Source organism: Alosa sapidissima, chromosome 4 (assembly GCF_018492685.1).
Source record: "Alosa sapidissima isolate fAloSap1 chromosome 4, fAloSap1.pri, whole genome shotgun sequence".
Classification (NCBI taxonomy): domain Eukaryota; kingdom Metazoa; phylum Chordata; class Actinopteri; order Clupeiformes; family Clupeidae; genus Alosa; species Alosa sapidissima.
In genome coordinates this window covers 26,693,967-26,711,543 of record NC_055960.1, presented here as the reverse complement: position 1 = coordinate 26,711,543, position 17,577 = coordinate 26,693,967, and the positions used below count along the sequence as shown (strand labels likewise).

Here is a 17,577-nt window from a genome sequence, read left to right as displayed (position 1 = left end):
TTTATTAGATAAGCAGTTTTTTGCAGTGTGGCAGGGCAGGAACCTCCAAGCAACGCATTTGCAGACTTGTTTCTGTAACTTGAGTCAAGGACAAGACAAGGCAAAAGGACAACTAAGTTGCATGCCACTTCCTTTTAGAGTTCATTTTCAGCAATATAAAAAATAGCCTAATATTGGTCGGTCACTGGTCAAGAGCCTACAACATTGAGCTGCCTGACAGAGTTGATACATCAAACAAGGAAAGTTTATTTTCATTTTAATATGTTTGTTGATCACAATGACACATTATCAAAAATCAGTTAAACAAAATAAAAAGGATACGAAGATGGAAAGACAAAAACTTGACACGACTACCTTGTGAGGGATATTTACAGCTTCCTGCAAAAACAGCATTTTTAAGACCATTCTCATTCTGCTGTCCACAAAAGCCAGACTCCTACACAGTTGAATTCATGCTTAAATTGCTATCCAGCAGCTAACTGTTACAGCAAATCTGAAAAAAAAAATAGCATTTAACTTTAGGCAAAATCTAAATTAATAACCTATTTTCTTTTGAGTATGCAACAACATTGTTGGTAAAATTGTTCATCCGTTAGGTGAGTTGAAAGTATGTCTTAACCAGGCAGCATTTGCGATTTTTTTTCCTCCAAAGGAAAAACAGTGTGTAAAAATCCACTTTGGATTGAAATAGTAATCAAAATATCTCTTTACAGTTTGATTATTTTAATGTTGACATAATACATTGAATCACATTCATTTTAATTGTACAAGCCTTTACGATTCAAAAGGTGTAAAGAACTGAAAATAGCATTCACCAGAGGGCATGCCTGATTTGTTTGGGGAAGGGGAGTAAAGGGGGAGGTTGATAAAATGACAATATTACTAAAGGAGCTTTCTGCAAAGTGACATGGCAATGCTTCAACCAATAGAATAATAATTAATAAATTCTTCGACTGTCATCCTTCCTCATTCTGTCACTCACTCACTCTACTCTGTCTCCCCCTGTGCCCGTGTTTAACCGCAGTGGCAAATGTGAACTGTTTCCCTTTCACCTTTCCCAAATGAAACATACAAGAAGCAGACTGTCACCGCATACCCACATATATATGTCGATATATATAGATATATATATATATATGTATGTACATACACAGAAATACATACATAGAAGAAATGTAAATACTGTATACAAAGAAAACAAACTGCAATTTCTCTGCTTTTTGAAACGTTTAGAGACAAAACATCAATGATAACACTTCCACTTTTTATCTTTTGTTATTTTCATGGCAAGGATAGAAACATATGAGTGCAAGTGTCCACTTGCACACGGTGGTCTTACTGTTTATTACATTCATACTCTGGGGGGAAAATACAGCAATGAGAGTGAGCCACTAGTCCCCAGTGAAGTCTGTCCTTTATGGGCTTTGCTCTCATCCAAATTTGGCACACAGAATCATCAGTGTACATTACAATCAACCAGGTTTGCCAAAGAGTTGTTTTGACCAGCACTCACTCAACCGCAAGTAACAATCAAGATAATACAGCTCTTGATTGAACAAATTGCTGATGGATTCTTTTTTTTCTTCAATAAAACTGATTTCTGTTGGGTTAAAATCAACTTCTCTGTGGACAAGAGAAAGTCACGCTATTTTATATAAAGAAGCTGACCTATTGATTGCTTTGAAGAGTCTGAAGTACAAACTAGTCTTCTAATGGGATGCTAATTATAGGTATGCAACAGGTGTTGATGCTGCTAGGACATAGACACAATGGTAGGCACTGGCAGCTTCTGATAATGTTCTGAGGTATCCTCAGCATAAAAACAATGGTTCCATAAAAACCTACAATCTATGCATATCAAAAGAAAAAAATGCCAAAACACTACAAATGACAAATTATAAAATGTTGAGTAAAAGCAGTTGATGATAACTTTAAATGTTTTTTTTCTCTCTGATGTAAACCTTCAAAAACATTCAGTATTCAAGTGAAACCTACAATACTAGTGTAAACACACACATTAAGAAAATGTAGCCTACTCTGGTTCTTATGGATTCATAGATTTCAACATTCAGTAATGCCATAAGTGCCCAAAACAGTATTTGGCAATAATCACTAATATGGCACAGTTGAGTCACCTACTGTAAAAGTGTAAATATTGTATGCTTCAGAAATGGATTCAGATCATGTGGTCTATTCTTTCTTAACCAAGCTTAACTGAAGCACAACAGAACATATTTATCAACACAAAAAGCCTGAGTGAGGTCAGTGATGATTCAGACATGTGTGATCCAGAGGAATTTCAACACTGCACAACCATTTTTACATTGCTACGACAACCTGGTTCCAGTCTGATTAACTCTCATTGGCCATTATTGCAAAATGTAAACACTCTTTAAAACATACTATACCATAAAAAATATATGTTTAGAAATTAATATACCCCCTCAGAAAAGTGGCAAAATATTTTTCTTCTCTTCAAGCTTATATATTTCTAAGTCAACAGATTAGCAATGCGCATCTTCTGCATTATCTACGTGGCCTTATTGTCATGTAGCATGGCTTAATATGCAAAATGTTATTCGAATCAGAGGCCAGAATCACATGAAACTCTACTCAGGTGTAAGTAGGTTAGACACATTTATGACATTCTGCACACACTAAAGCCCTTTAGTGAATCTGGCTTTAGCCGTCAATTAAAAAAAAAAAAATTAAAATAAGTCGAAGTGCAAGCTATGCATTACTATTGTGTGACAATGAGGCAAGCCGATCCTGTGATGTGATGAAAGGTTTGGCCATGATGACAAGGACATCATACCAATGCTCTGGACTTTCATATTTTCTCTCTTCTATAAGGTGTGTAACAGGAAACTGTGTGAGAAAAACATTTGAGCTTTTTCCTTTTGCTAAGTATAGCCACAAGCGCGTTGTGAAAGGAGAGCAGGGCAACATGATCCCATGACCAGAAGTTGGTCAATGCCTTTGACTAGACCAAGTTGACTGCTAAAGGAAGTGCCCAGTTAGAATTGACTGAGCTGCATTTATGTTGTGGAAGTTATTAGTAGCCCTCAGGTTAAATCCTCTCTTAATGTAATATAAATTACGTCCTTTATGTTTATTTTAGCAACTTCAAATTTGGCACTATACATCAACAATATGTGAGAGAAAAATCTCCTCCATACATGCTGTATATTTTCTGAGCAAACATTCAGCTCCGCTGGTAGGCTATCTATTTATGATGTTGACACAAGTGAAACTTTGGTCTCCAGATTGTCTGGATTACAATCACAATGGAGCTTAATGCTGTTCAAAAGGTAACGTCATACATAAATACATAAATAAATAAGTAAATAAATAATAAATAAATCTGTCCTGTCAAGTAAAAAAAACTTAATGGAATGATTTTTAAATACCCTCCTATCCCATCCCTGTAATAGATGATATTTCAAGAGGTCATTTCTAAGGGGATGTCAATCACTTCTTATAAACATATCAAACACTGGCAGTATCTTATCAAGTCTTACTATGCTATACGTCTCAGAGGATATGTTCTCTTTCTCATACAGTATATACATGAGCCATCTTTGTTTCCTTGTTTACAAGCAGCATTATCTCTGAAGGTTTAAGCCTGAAGGTTTGAGCTTTTAGCAAGGCATGATCACAGTATGGCACATCCTGCATTTTAGGACTCTAGACAAAAACAGTCCTTGCTCTTCACAGGATAAGTAAAAATACTCCATGGCCAAACTCTTTTGAACATCACCAAAGTCATAGGACTTATGTACCTTGACTGTTATACTCAACCTGATGCACCCTAAATATGCATTACATAACCAGTAAGTCCAAGAAACCTATTACTTATGTTGCTCCCTTATTATGAAACAAATATGACTGATAAATGTGGCCATCCACTAATCCAGCATGCCAATGTAAATTTAGCCTTATACTGGTGTGTGAGGAGGTTTCATTACAATTGTGGAAGATAATGTGCAATTTCTAATTTCTGTATTGAAGGCAGATGACACTAACCCAAAGACCTACCCAGAGAAGCATGTTAACGATTTCATTCAAATTGTTCACTAAAATGAACTCAGTACATGCTCTCTGATATGATTGTAATTTAGGCCAGACGTGGGTACACAAAATAAGGATTCTGCTACATCCTGTTTAATTATGGTACTGTAGAGGATACGTTTTGATTCAGTACTTGTTTTTGAGTGAAAAATTGTAAACACTGTCCTCAAGGAGCTAAACAAAATCTTAAATACATGGAGTTGGGAGATCCTCAGCTTTGAACAAGCCATTCAGTAGAATATTGATTCCCCAAGACAGGACTTTTAAAGTATTTAAAAAAAAAAAAAAAAACTAATAACAAATCCTTCCCCGTCATGCTACATTATCTCATCCAGTAGTGTTCAGCAAGGACCCTTTGTGTAACCTTTATTTATAATGAAGGTGTGGTGGAAGAGGTATTAAACATGAGGAAAAAACTAAACTGCTCCATGGCGATAATGCACAGACATTAGTGTTGGAGCGCTTTGAGTTAACTTTTAATAGCCGCCTTACTCACACTCTCCCTCTCCTCCCAGTCCTACAGAGGCAGGTCAGTGCTATTGTGGCGAGTCTTTCGCGAGGTTCCATCATCACGCGGCAGGGCTTTTTGCAGGTTGGACATGGCCACCGTCTTCTTCAGGTCGATGACGGCGTAGAACTCACTGCGGCGCGGTGGGGGTGGGCCTGAGGCCGATGCTGCCATGCCTCTCTTGTGAGCCAGGGAGCGCTGGGACACAGGGCCCACGCCAGCTGCCCCAGCCCCATGCCCCTGACAGACTGATGGCGACTCACCATCCAAGTCCACCTGGATGTAGTTGAGTTGGCGGGATGGTGGTGGTGGCATGTGACCGTGTTCACAGCTGCCTCTCCCGCCCCTGGCGCTGCCCCCTCCTCCAGACCTTCGCCGGAGGTGGGGGAAGCCAAAGATCCGCCCGCCCCTCTCGGCCTGGCAGGGCCTCTGTGGGTGGGGTGGCAGGTGGGGGGGGCAGGCGTGGCGCGGGGGTGCAGGGATCTGCATCTGGTCGGTGTTCACGTAGTTCTGCAGGGCGTCACGGTGGACCCCAGCCTCCTGTTGGTGGTAGCCGTTGGGTGTGCCAGGCCCCTCGGAGAACTCGTACTCATCAAAGTCCTCCTCGTCCTCCTCTTCCTCTTCCTCGTACTCCTCCTCCTCCTCCTCTTCCTCCTCGTCCTCGTCCTGCTCCTCGTCGTCCTCGTCCTCGTGCCGCTGCAGTGCACGGTACTCCCACACTGGCGGCAGAGACGGCAGGTTCTCGTAGTTGAGCAGCGCCGTCCTCCGGTGGCCCCCCCTCTCGCAGCTGTAGCTCTGCGGGGGCAGCGGGTGGGGCAGAGAGGCGGAGGAAGGGTGAGCGTGCGACACCAGGGGCAGCGAGTGGGGGTGCATGTCCCCCGTGCTGCTGCTGCTGCTGGAGCCCAGCGACTGGGACACACTGCTGGGGCTGAGGCGCTGGCGCCGGCCAGCGGAACTCAGCGAGCCGCGCAGCCCGTTGATGTTCTCGTAGGTGAGCTGGCTGGGCGGTGCGGAGCAGCTCTCCGGGTGCATGTGCATCAGGTGATGGTGGTAGTGGTGGTATGAGTGATTGTTACACATGTGTAAAGGGGGCTCCTCACCCTCTGTGCCTGAGCTGGTCTCGGCCCCACCACCGCCGCCGCCGCTGCGCATGACGTGAGGGGGCAGCTGGTGAGAGTGGCGCTGCTGATCCCGCTCCAGCAGGTGACGCTGGGCAGGCGTTGGCCCCAGCATGAACTTCACCTCTTGGGAGCCCGGCTGTAGGAAGACCTGAGGGTCTTTGTGGTCATCCAGCGGCCCACAGCAGTGCATGCTGGCTGGGCCTGTGGAGGGACCACCACACCCGCTGTCTTGAAAAGAGCTGGGCCTCACCTCAGGCAGGGAGTGTACACAATGTCGACTGGAGAGCTCCCCTTCCACATTAACAGTATTCACATAGGTGTGAGCCTTAAAACAGAACAGACAAAACAGAATTGTTGCAAGAAATGTTTAAAGAGTTACACTACTCTAACAGGCCCAACAAAGGATGCCTCAGAATACATTGACTTGTCTGTAACATACTGGTGATTATTGTTATGACTCCTACTGAGACAGACTGAAACAGATGATTCAGAACAGAAAACAGGAAGTTAACATGGAAGTAGACAGAACAATCGTGGAAAATAACTAGCCATATATAACAAAATGTTGAAGCCAGGTCTTAAAAAATGAGTTATGGTTACATGTCCTTACATGTCATTTATATGACAGTGGCTGTAGTATAGTGTGCCATCTATCTACCTACAACAAGCCAATACATTTTTGTTTATGTTTAAGAAGATGTACTTCACTGTCACTTGTTGACAACCTATGCTTGGATCTGTTAGGAGGGGTAGCCCTTGCTAAATGACGTTGGGGCTCACAGAGAAGGCTGCAGACAATCCAAAGAGAGAGTGCCAATTCAGTGGAAAGTTCCATTGGAAACTGTACACACATTAGTTCTGTGGAAATGTGGATTGTCCACAACATGTTTTTTCTGGTTTACTTGTTGTTCTTACGATTGGTTCCAATCCTGTCATGGCAAAATGATTTTGGATGCAGGCGGCGGCAGTCTGGCGTTATTGTGCAAGTCTTTCTCAGTTTAGACAGGCTATCCTGCAACTGTGTCATGCTAGAGGAGTTTAAGCTGTTTAAGCTGTTTAAGACTCCAACAGTGCCGTGTGCTGTTGACATAGAGCCGGATACCTGAGAACATCATCAGAGTCTTGTAAAGTATGTGCCTTGGCAGCCGTTTTGGTGCCACCAACAGCACATTGGGCTGGTCAGAATGTTTTGTCTCATCAGTGCAAAATTCACCACTCAATGAGAATGTAAAAAGCGCCACTCACTGAGAATGTAACACCAGTGAGACAAACCATGAATACAGTAAGTGTCACTGACTATTTCTGGTGGACTCGCTTAAGGGAACTGAAAGACACCCAACCTATGATTAATCTAATGAATCAAGGGATAAGTTCAAAAGACATGACACCCTATTACACATTGTCATTGTCCTATATGCCCATATTGAAGTCACAAAGCACCATGTATGTTTTCTCTGATCACATGTTTCAAATCTTTCATCCTGTACGTTTTCACATGTTAGTGGATCTCCTCTCACATGATTACCTGATCATCTAAACCCATGAGGCTGTGTCCATGGTCGTCATTGAGAGAGGGCTGAGATGAGTCACCGCTGATTGAGTAGCCTGGATATCCATTGGGAAAGCCCTGAACTGGGAATGCTGGAGCTAAAATGGCAGGGTCAGATTCACAAAGAAAGATTTAAATGCCTTCAAGACATCAACACAAATAAATAAGTCAACATCTTGTTATTCATAACTTCAAAACGCCTGTTTTGTGTGAATTGTGAAAGCAAGGTAAATCATAATGAAATGAAATAGGCCGCCACTTACTATTGGGTGTTTGTGGTGTTCGTGACATGTCTATCTCAGGTGTGTGTGCTGGCCTGGTCATTAGCATCGGCTCCTCCACCACGTTGATACTGTTGCACTGCATGAGTTCCTGCAGTAGGTTGAAGATCTCCTCTGCACGTGAGCATTTGAATGCAAAGATTCCTGTGGAGAGACCAGACATCAACTTGAGAAATTCTAAACTGTCATCCAAACTTTTTGCAACAAAAAATTAAAGAGATCTCAAAATCCCCTCAAATGTATACATATGAGCAGGGATGGGCAGAAATGCATCAAAGTGTATTTGGAAATAAAATAACAAATAAAATAAACAAAATAAACGTCAAAATACAGTAGCCATGCCATGTATCAAAATAAAATACTGTATACTTTATTGATCCCCAAGGGGAAATTCAAGGTCTCAGTAGCATACAGACATCTCACACACATTCACTAACAGCAGAAAAAAGTAATTAAAAGTATATAATATAAAAAACACAACTAAGCAACAATGACAGTCGAAGATAAAGAATATACTAAAATACATATTATACTAATTAACACTTAATCTAAATCAATTCTAAAAACAGTATCCGCATAGTGGGTGATTAATCAAGAGGCGCTTGCAATGACTGAGGCAGGGACTGAGCCTGTGATTCTCTGTGCATAATAAGGTAAGGTGCTCTGTGTGAGTGAATGTCATGGTGATGGGTTAAATGAGTAAGTCCAACAGTGCAAGAATAAAGTCTAGAGACCAGCATAAAATAAATATGGACATATCAGAGAGTAGGCAAGGTCATATAAAACAACTATAGAAAAAACTATATCTGTATATATATAACTATATTAGGAAAGGTATAAGTGTGGCCACAATCCGGCTGTGGCATGGAGGGAGGGGTTATGCATATGTGCTAATATAGCATGCAAACAGTGAGGCAGAAAGACAGTGGTAAAAAGTGGCTAGTGGACAGACAGTACCCAAACATGGAGAGGGTGGAGAGGCAGACAGACTATGCGGAGAAGTCTATCTCTCCTCTTCCCTTAAGTGAAGCATTGAACAGTTCAATGGCCCTGGGGACAAATGACTTCCTCAGTCTGTCTGTTGTGCAAGGCAGTGAGCGAAGTCTCCAGCTAATCAGGCTCTTCTGCTTTACAATAGTGCTGTGGAGTGGATGACACTCATTGTCCAAGATGTTGATCAGTTTGTTCAGGGTCCTTTTGTCAGATATTGAAGTGATGCACTCCAGTTCAGCTCCCACTACATAGCCAGCTTTCCTTACCAGCCTGTCAAGTCGCCCAGCATCCTTCTTCTTTGTGCTTCCTCCCCAGCATACCACTGCATAGAAGAGGACGCTGGCAACAACAGACTGGTAGAACATCCTGAGGAGCTTGCTGCACACATTGAAGGACCGCAGCCTCCTCAGGAAGTACAGCCTGCTCTGCCCTTTCTTGTAGAGTGCGTCAGTGTTGGCTGACCAGTCCAGTTTATTGTCCAGGTGGAGACCCAGATACTTGTAGGTGCTTACCACCTCCACATTGACCCCATCAATGGAGACTGGTAGCAGAGCTGGCTTAGACCTGCGGAAATCCACCACCATCTCCTTGGTCTTTGAAGTGTTGAGTTGATTGCACAAAGTCCTCCACCAGGCTCCTGTACTCCTCCTCCTGCTCGTCCCTGATACGCCCCACAATTGCAGTATCGTCAGAAAACTTCTGCATGTGGCATGACTTGGTGTTGTAGCAGAAGTCAGATGTGTACAAGGTGAACAGGACTGGAGAGAGCACAGTTCCCTGTGGCGCTCCGGTGCTGCTGATCACAGTGTCAGAGAGACAGTTCTTCAGTCTGACAAACTGTGGTCGCTCGGTCAGGTAATCTGTAATCCAGGAAAATAACTAGCCATATATAACAAAATGTTGAAGTAGCTTGCAAACGTTCGTCAATAGCCGAGATCCCAGACCCTTGTAGAAGCGAAGCGTACCAAGGGGATGGCAAATGGCCAGGCTAGGTGAGAATGTGTCCTGTGTAGAAGATAAGTGATGGCATCGTCCACGCCCACTTTCTCCTGGTATACAAACTGTAACCAGCATGGCGTACCTGGGGTCTGAGCATACCTAAGACCAGTCGCTCCATTGTCTTCATCACATGTGATGTTAGAGCCAGGGGCGGAGCCAGAGGGGTTTGCTTAATTCCTGGTTTTGTGGTTTAGTAACTGTGACAAACTCTCTTGTCCCCAGCATATACACTTACCTTACAAGATTCATTTAGAAAAATGGATTACTGAATTGAAAGGACTATTTGAACACAATAAGGTGTTGTTTCATTAAAAATATACTCCTTTATGTAATTGCAACATAATATGGTTTGATAAATTGGACGGCCCTGACTTTTTTGATGATGTGGTGTCCTTGAAAAGGCTTGCCGTTGAGTATGCTTCCTTGACTTTGGAACATGGCTATACTACCAGTACTTGTCTTGCGGTCATCACCTATTAGGGTGCATGTCGCCATCTAGAGATGAAATCTTCTGATAGCAGCCTACTTACAATATGTGCAACTGACTGGAGATGATTGCACAGATGATTCCTGTTCTGCTTGTTTTTACAGAGGAATCTTGTCATTGCCAGACATAGGAATTTTTTGCTTTGAAAGTATTTTGAGTTAGATATCTCTGTTTTGTCTTCAACAAAAAACCTTAAACTAAAACATTAAATAGTGCTATTTCCAAAGGCAGAACTAACAGCCACTGCTATTCATCAACTTGGAATAATGTGTAAAACCATTTTGTGGTACTATTACTAATGATGTAATTACCATATGTAATTTAACATATGATTAAGATTGTGTACTGTAGTATTAACAAAATATGACCGCCACTCAGTCCTGTACATCCTCTCCCACTTGTCACGCTTGTCAATTTGTCTCCATCTCCTACTCCACCCCCTACTCTTGCAACTTTTGTGTATGCTTGTACTGTGTGTGTAAGTGTGTGTGTATGCGTGTGTGTGTGTGTATGTCAATTTGTCTCCATCTCCTATAGAGCCTGACCGATAGGGGATTTTGAAGGCTGATAACCTACTGATATCGATATTTGAGTTTTTCAAAACCTGATAACCGATATATCTGCCGATAGTCATTTATAACAAACACGATGTAAAAATTTTCTCCCATAACGAGGTTCTAATCAAGGTGGAGCATTATGTATTTGAATAGGCCTATCTATCTAGATTCCTAATGAAAGGCTCTTCATATACAGTAATTTATTTGTTTAAGAAATAAAAGAGTGCATAGAATAGAATGAATAAAAATAAAATAGGTCTTGGTCTATAGGTGATAACCACATTGCCATAAACTACTAATGTAAGTGGCAAACACGCTGGCCTTTATTAGCCTACAGGCTACTGCTTGTGCTAACACACAAAGATATCTATTTACCTATTGCATCTGCCTATTTATCTAATCACACACTTAAGTCGCCGACATTTGCTAGGTCATTAAGTGTTAACTGTAGGCTAGGCCTGTATACTTTTGTAAATGTTTTTATGGCAATTATGTCCTAATGTAATGTTAAGAATTTTTTTCATTTATGGTTCATCAAGCTTAGGCCTACTCACTAAACTCTCGTCGCATCTAGGCTACATATTCTGAGCATTTGTTGTAAAATATTGAAATTATGGGAAGTTTAAATAGCTTAGGCTAAACTGTTTTTTTCATCCCCCATGCCTGCTTATTCCTCCCGATCAGGAGGGATAAATGAAACATTGCGCACGTTCCACTTTTGCTTAAATAATTCCTGAACGCAGGGCTGGACTGGCCATCTGGCATACTTTTTTCTTTTATTTTTTTGGCCGAGCCGGTCTTTATAAAGTTAATTTTCCATAGTAGCGTGTCACAACAAAATCATAGGCCTATGCCTGCGTTCTTTTCACAGAGCTTTCTCTGTCTATGATCTGCAGCGTTTCTCAAATTATGAGCCTCCTCGACGAGTAGATTGCTGGTCTATGGAGCCATGAATTTAAATTACGCCCCGCTTCTGTCTGTTAATTTGCGGCACAATTGAACTGCGGACCAAAAGGTTTCCCCGATCAGGAAATACTCCTTGATTCGCAACTTTGTGTAGGCTCATGCCACCCTTGAATTAATCAGTGCCTCACTAGTGCCACCCTTGTTAAAAATGTCTAGAATCGCCACTGCAAATTGCATGCCCGCAGGTAGGCATGCTTTAAAAATAAGATGATAGGGAAAAACATTATTTCAGCTATTCAAGAATGAATATTGAATATTAGATTGTAATACATTAGCCTTTAATAAATGTGCAGTGAACAGAATTTAGGCATGGCTGCATGTGACATCTGCATGTGCATCTGATCAGCTATTTTGAGTTAAGGCTATATGTTTGTTAAGCCTATTGAATTACTTTATGATAGAGAAGACCAACCATTTTGTGGAATGATGCATCATATGAAATTTGCAACAATGTGACTTAAAAAACAGTCTCTGGTAGGCAGCATAAGTGACATCTCGCTCTGTCTGCCAATTGTTCTCTGTAGCTGTGTGGCATTCTGAAACGTCCGTCCTTAAATTTGGGACCATTAGTGTATCACTCTTTTCAATTTGGGACCTTTCAGTCAGAATTGTTTTTTGTTTAATCCAAGTGTCAGGTCCAAAATAGCCTGGGTTATTCCTATTGTCAGTTTATTTCGTCGTTTTGAATAGACACTGCATACCCGTGTTTGTTGGCGTGTTAGTGGAATCATTTTATACAAGCAAATTGCGTACAGGGAGCCTTAATTGTTAATGACAGAAATGATAATCATCCAAACATCTTGCATTTTGACCCGTGATGATTCAGTGCTGCCAAAACTCTGCTTACCCCCTCAGTGTTTGGTCCCAAGTACCAAGTACCCTTGTCCTGCGCTGTGGTGTGTAAGAGGGGTAGTAGAGCGGAGAGAGCCAATGTGTGCTACTTATTTGTGCTATATATTTATTATTTGCTCCTATTTAGCAAGCAGAAATGTCCTAGCCTGGTGTTTAGGGTGCATCACCAGCAAACTAGTGCTGGGCGGTATACCGGTGTATATTTTCGTTATGATATGAATGTCAGAGGTGGAAAAAGTACGAAACTATTGTACTCAAGTAAAAGTACCAATACCTTGATGAAATATTATTCAAGTACAAGTTAAAATACCGATCTGAAAATGTACTCAAGTCAGGGCTGTAGTACTCGAGTCCGGTCTTGGACTCGAGTCCGGACTCGAGACCGTTTTTCTATGGTCTCGGACTCGCTAGTATTTGGACTTGGTCTTATCTCGGTCTCGGCCACTGGTCTTGCCAAATATGGCTTTTGGTCTCGACCGAGTCCAGGTGTCTTTAGGGCCATAAAAATTAACGTGTTAATCGCCGCGATTCATTTTGAAATACATAATGCGTTACAAAATATTAACTCCTATTATTATTAACTACAAAATAGTGTTTACCTTTGTGGGGGGCTGATGTCACGTAACGGAAGCCGCAAAACCTAAAACCGCAAGCCTGAGAGTTTATTTTACTGTCTGTGGAGTTAGCTGAAGATAAAGAGGAACCAACATTTAGCCAAATAGTAGCTTTACTGCAAACTGCTTTTCACTCTTGTTAGATAACGTTTACAATGTCAAAATGCACCAACTGCAACAGTTACATAAAGATGATACTTTTCGGCTCCTCTCCATTAAGATCCAACTTGAACGTATGCTACTCCATTTAATTAAGAGCGCGTCTGAACGCACACGAGAAGGAGAGAAAACGATTGGCAGGCTCCAACTGGCTTGTCGTTGTTGATGATAATTGATATCTCCTTTTTAATATAAGAAACTTATAAAAGGAAGGCAACAAAGATGAGGTTAGAGGAGATTGCGGATTTATCCGATTTCCACTACTGACCAGTTATAAACATGTATGTAGGCTGCACTCACTGTGATTTGAAAAATGGACAAAAATATGAAGAGTTGTCTTTGCCTTTGTGTAATGGAACTGGTGAGTCTTGAAGTCTTCAATAATTTGTTTACATGAAGCACATATTATGCCGATTGAAACACATTCCATTCAGATAGCTAGGTGACTGGCTCAGGCTCATCATTCACTTTTAATTGCAAACAGAAAATGTCTAGCTAGCATCATGTCATTACATGCTTCTATTTCCAAAGGAATGAAAACTGTTTATACCAACTTAATATCATGCTTATCATTGTTAATATTGTACAATACATGTGGTACAAACAATATTAGAGCTTGTGGACTAGCTATAGGCTATATTTCAATGGAGCTGGTACAAAAAAGATCATTATGAGAACGTGGCCACAATGGGCTTAAAGTAACAGTGCACCATTTACAAATGAGTTAAACAGCATCATATGTGTAGTATTTCTTAAGAAATGAATACTTTAAAACACAGTTACTGTGTCAGTATTATCATTTAAATAATATAAAAGTGTTTTACTTTTACCTTTGTGGTTACTCATTAATTTTGTGATTTATGTTGAAGCTTTAGTCTTTAGGAACTTTTTAATTGCGGTTAATCGAGATTAATTCATTTCAAAATATATATTTTGAATCGTTTGACAGCCCTATAATAATATTGGAGAAGGGGAATGGCTACACTTACAAATCCTGGGTGTGTTCACACTGTTTTTGCTTTTAGATAATAATAATAATAACCCAAAATGATTGTCTTGATACTGTCATGCACAAGACTTTTTTTCCTATCCTGGACTCGGTCTTGACTCGGACTCGAACCTTTTTGGACTCGGTCTTGTCTTGGACTCGAACCTCTTTGGACTCGGTCTTGACTTGGTCTCGACTGGTCCTGGTCTTGGACTTGTCTTGGACTCGACAAAGGTGGTCTTGACTACAGCCCTGACTCAAGTAAAAGTAAAAAGTAGTTCATTTAAAATGTACTTTAAGTAAAAGTTACTTAGTTACTTTTTTTTTTTTTTTGGGGGGGGGTACCAGAACAACTAGTTTTACTAGAGACTTTCTAATGAGGAGATACAGCACTCAAAAAATTCTCCATAGTAATGCATGGGGTTAGTTTGTAACGCCAATATGGCAGTTGTCTACACCAGAGGTTCCCAAACTGTGAGGCGCGCCTGCCCTGGGGGGCGCCAAATAATTTGAGGGGAGGCGCGGAAGGTTGATTCAAAAAAGAAGGAAAAACGTTTATTTCATGTTAGAACTATCTTTTTTTTTTTTCAATGATTATGTAATTGTCAACATTATAAGTAAGGGATAATGTATAGAACGCCGGTCATTATGGGGAAAATAAGTCCCGACAGGGCGAACCGGACCCCGACGCGCCAGCGGAGGGGTCTTGTTTTCGCCCTGAAGGGACTTATTTTCCCATGATGACCGGCGTTCTATACATTATCCCGCTTATTATACGGCTGCTTGCCAAAACGAAAAAATAAACTCCATGATATGTCTCTTTACACTTATTTGTTACCGTTTCGTCGTGGCTTTTGCTGAGAAACAAATAGTTCGCAACACATGCTGAACTTGAATCAAACATTCTTTAGAACACAGCTGATCAACTGTCTGCTTTCACTTTTGAATGAAGTTCCAAGCACAAACTCCGTTGCCATTGACAGCGGTCATTCTTGTTTTCAGAGGTCCTTTCCCAAGAAATAATGACCACTAGAACGGATCCGGAGGTGTCACTGTTTTCGGAGGGGAGGCCCACATTGATGGAGTTTGGGAACCCATGCATTAAGGCACGTTTCTGATAGGCCTATTTGACAGAGTAAGCATATTGGCAGAGAGGTTTTATTTTCAATTGCATCATTTTCAAAAAAGTATAATTATTGCAAGTTGCACTACTTTTTGTATTGGTTTTTGTATTGGTTAAACTGTCCTAAAATTGTGAGAATTGTTCTAAAACTTACTGTTTACCATTGGTTGGCTTTGGTTAAAAAGCGTCAGCCAAATGTAATGTAATGTAAATGTAATGTAATGTTTTATACAAGATGTTTGTGAAATTTGCACAGTAAAGGTTCTGTATTTTGACTGCAATTGTCTTTGCATTCTGATTCCTCACTTCATTAGAATCATGAGTGGCTCTTTGTAAACAGCATCATTTCCTGGGGCCATGCAAACCTGCTTTACCACTAGTGTGGAGTTAGTCAACATCATGACAGTAAAATAGACCAATAGTCAATCTACTGCAGCAATTCCTCTCTCAACCTGTAGAAAATGCTGTGAACATCTGATTATACCATGAAACCGTTTTTTGAAAAATACTGTGATATACATTTTTGATCATACCGCCCAGCACTACAGCAAACCCTCACATAGCGATTAACTAGTTTTGTGGCTAACTAACTTAGCTCCTGTCAGTATAGTCAGAACACAATGGGATGACAGTCGAAAGAGATATTACAGTGCTGTTATCAATTTGCTCATATAACCGCGTTTATGTTTCAAAACTACACCAACAATCTACGCCTCCATCACTCAACCAATGCAAACGTTAATGTTATTTTACCTATGGATATAACATTAAGCTGGTGAAAGATTAACGTACCTACAGTAAAAACCAAGCATGTCTGATAAACATTCTCATGTTTATTTCGGCTTCAAGAAGAAATGGGAATCACATTTCACCTGAAAATCATCCTACTTATACGATGAATACACAAGCCACAAAGCTGTGAAACCATAAGCTATCCATTGTGGTTTTCGGAAGTGAAGTGGAGTAATGAATGTGTCTGGCAGCAGAACCATACCTACGGCTCTGTCTTGCAGCAATACGCTGCGCCATATGGTGGACAAACTACGTAACGCCAATACTGGAAATACAGAATGTGACTTTGTGTACATGTGTGCGTGTATGTGTATGCGTGTATGTGTGTGTGCGCATGTGTGTATATGTGTGTGTGTTTATGAGAGAAAGTGTGTGTGTAAGACAGTCCTGCCTTGTAGTTCCTCTCATCATCCTCTACCCCCCCCCCCCCCCATGGATGAAATTCCACAAAACTTGGTGTTATATTTTAATAACAATGTAATCCTTAATAAATGAATAGACCGGAGGCAGCATGCCATTAACTAATTTATATGTGAAACTTAAAAGATACGATACATAGAGCAACCTGCCAAATAGGGGCGCTTCAGTACAGTGGCCCAACAGGGCCAGAATTAAGGATAAGAAGTGTAGAACTCTAATACACCCCCCTTATTTAACACAACCACCTGCAATTGCAATACAACACCATCAAAATGAACACTTCCATTTTAGGACAGAATGTGAGAGCTACATTTGTAAATTATAAGTTCAAATGGTCGGGAGGATGCCGCTCCCGTGTTGGATACCAGCTGAGGTTGTTCTCCATGGGGGGCTGTGCTGGCCCAGGCCGGTAGCCACAAAGATCTGGGCTGCTGTGTCCACTCCTCTTTGGTCATGAAGGGTGGCGGGTGGAGTCTCCGTATCGTTCCTGACCTCTGACATGACTCCTGGGCTCAGGGTGTCCTGCACTGGGTACTCGTTCTGCTTGGTGAATGACGTTACCTCTGTCTCTGGGTCCTTACTAGCAAGCAACTGGTCAGTGTGGCGCCGCCACATCATGTCGTTCCTGGTGCATACCTGGTATGACAGTGGACTGGTCACGACCACCACCTCAGCAGGCACCCACTTAGGTCCCCCATGATAACTCCGAGCTAGAACCTGGTCACCGGGAGAGAAGGACCCGTAGTGCAGCAGCTTGCCACCGGGCATGTTTTTGCTGACAGTGTTGCACAATTTCACTTCCTGTTGGTGGTTTGATTAAAGGGAAACTTGGCAGGATTTCCCCCTCTGCTGAAGAAATTGTGCATTATGCTATTTCAAACTGTGGAAAAAGGTATAATGATAAAGCACATGGATTTGTTTACAAGCTAGCAAAACGGTTAGCATAAGTTCGGCAGACAATGTGGATGTTGTTTCTCACTTCTCTTTCCGAGACGGTAGTCTCAATATTGCAAGGTTGGTTTTCCGCCTGGGGACGCTAGGGGCAGCGGGAAAAGTCACCATTTTCACCGAAACAGGTCATTTAACCATCCAAATGA

General features: G+C 41.5%; 1 protein-coding gene across 3 annotated transcripts in view; it reads right to left on the bottom strand.

Moving 5' to 3' along the window:
* Positions 1–240: 240 nt before the first annotated feature.
* Positions 241–17,577, bottom strand: part of frs3 (fibroblast growth factor receptor substrate 3) — a 29,952-nt gene continuing 12,615 nt past the window's right edge. For all 3 annotated transcript variants that reach the window (XM_042089895.1, XM_042089896.1, XM_042089897.1), the window contains 3 exons: positions 7,513–7,674; positions 7,226–7,347; positions 241–6,025 (listed from right to left, as the gene is read on the bottom strand). In XM_042089895.1, coding sequence (XP_041945829.1) covers positions 4,589–6,025; positions 7,226–7,347; positions 7,513–7,674 — 1,721 coding nt within the window. In that variant the 3' untranslated portion in view covers positions 241–4,588. The remainder of the gene's footprint in view (positions 6,026–7,225; positions 7,348–7,512; positions 7,675–17,577) is intronic.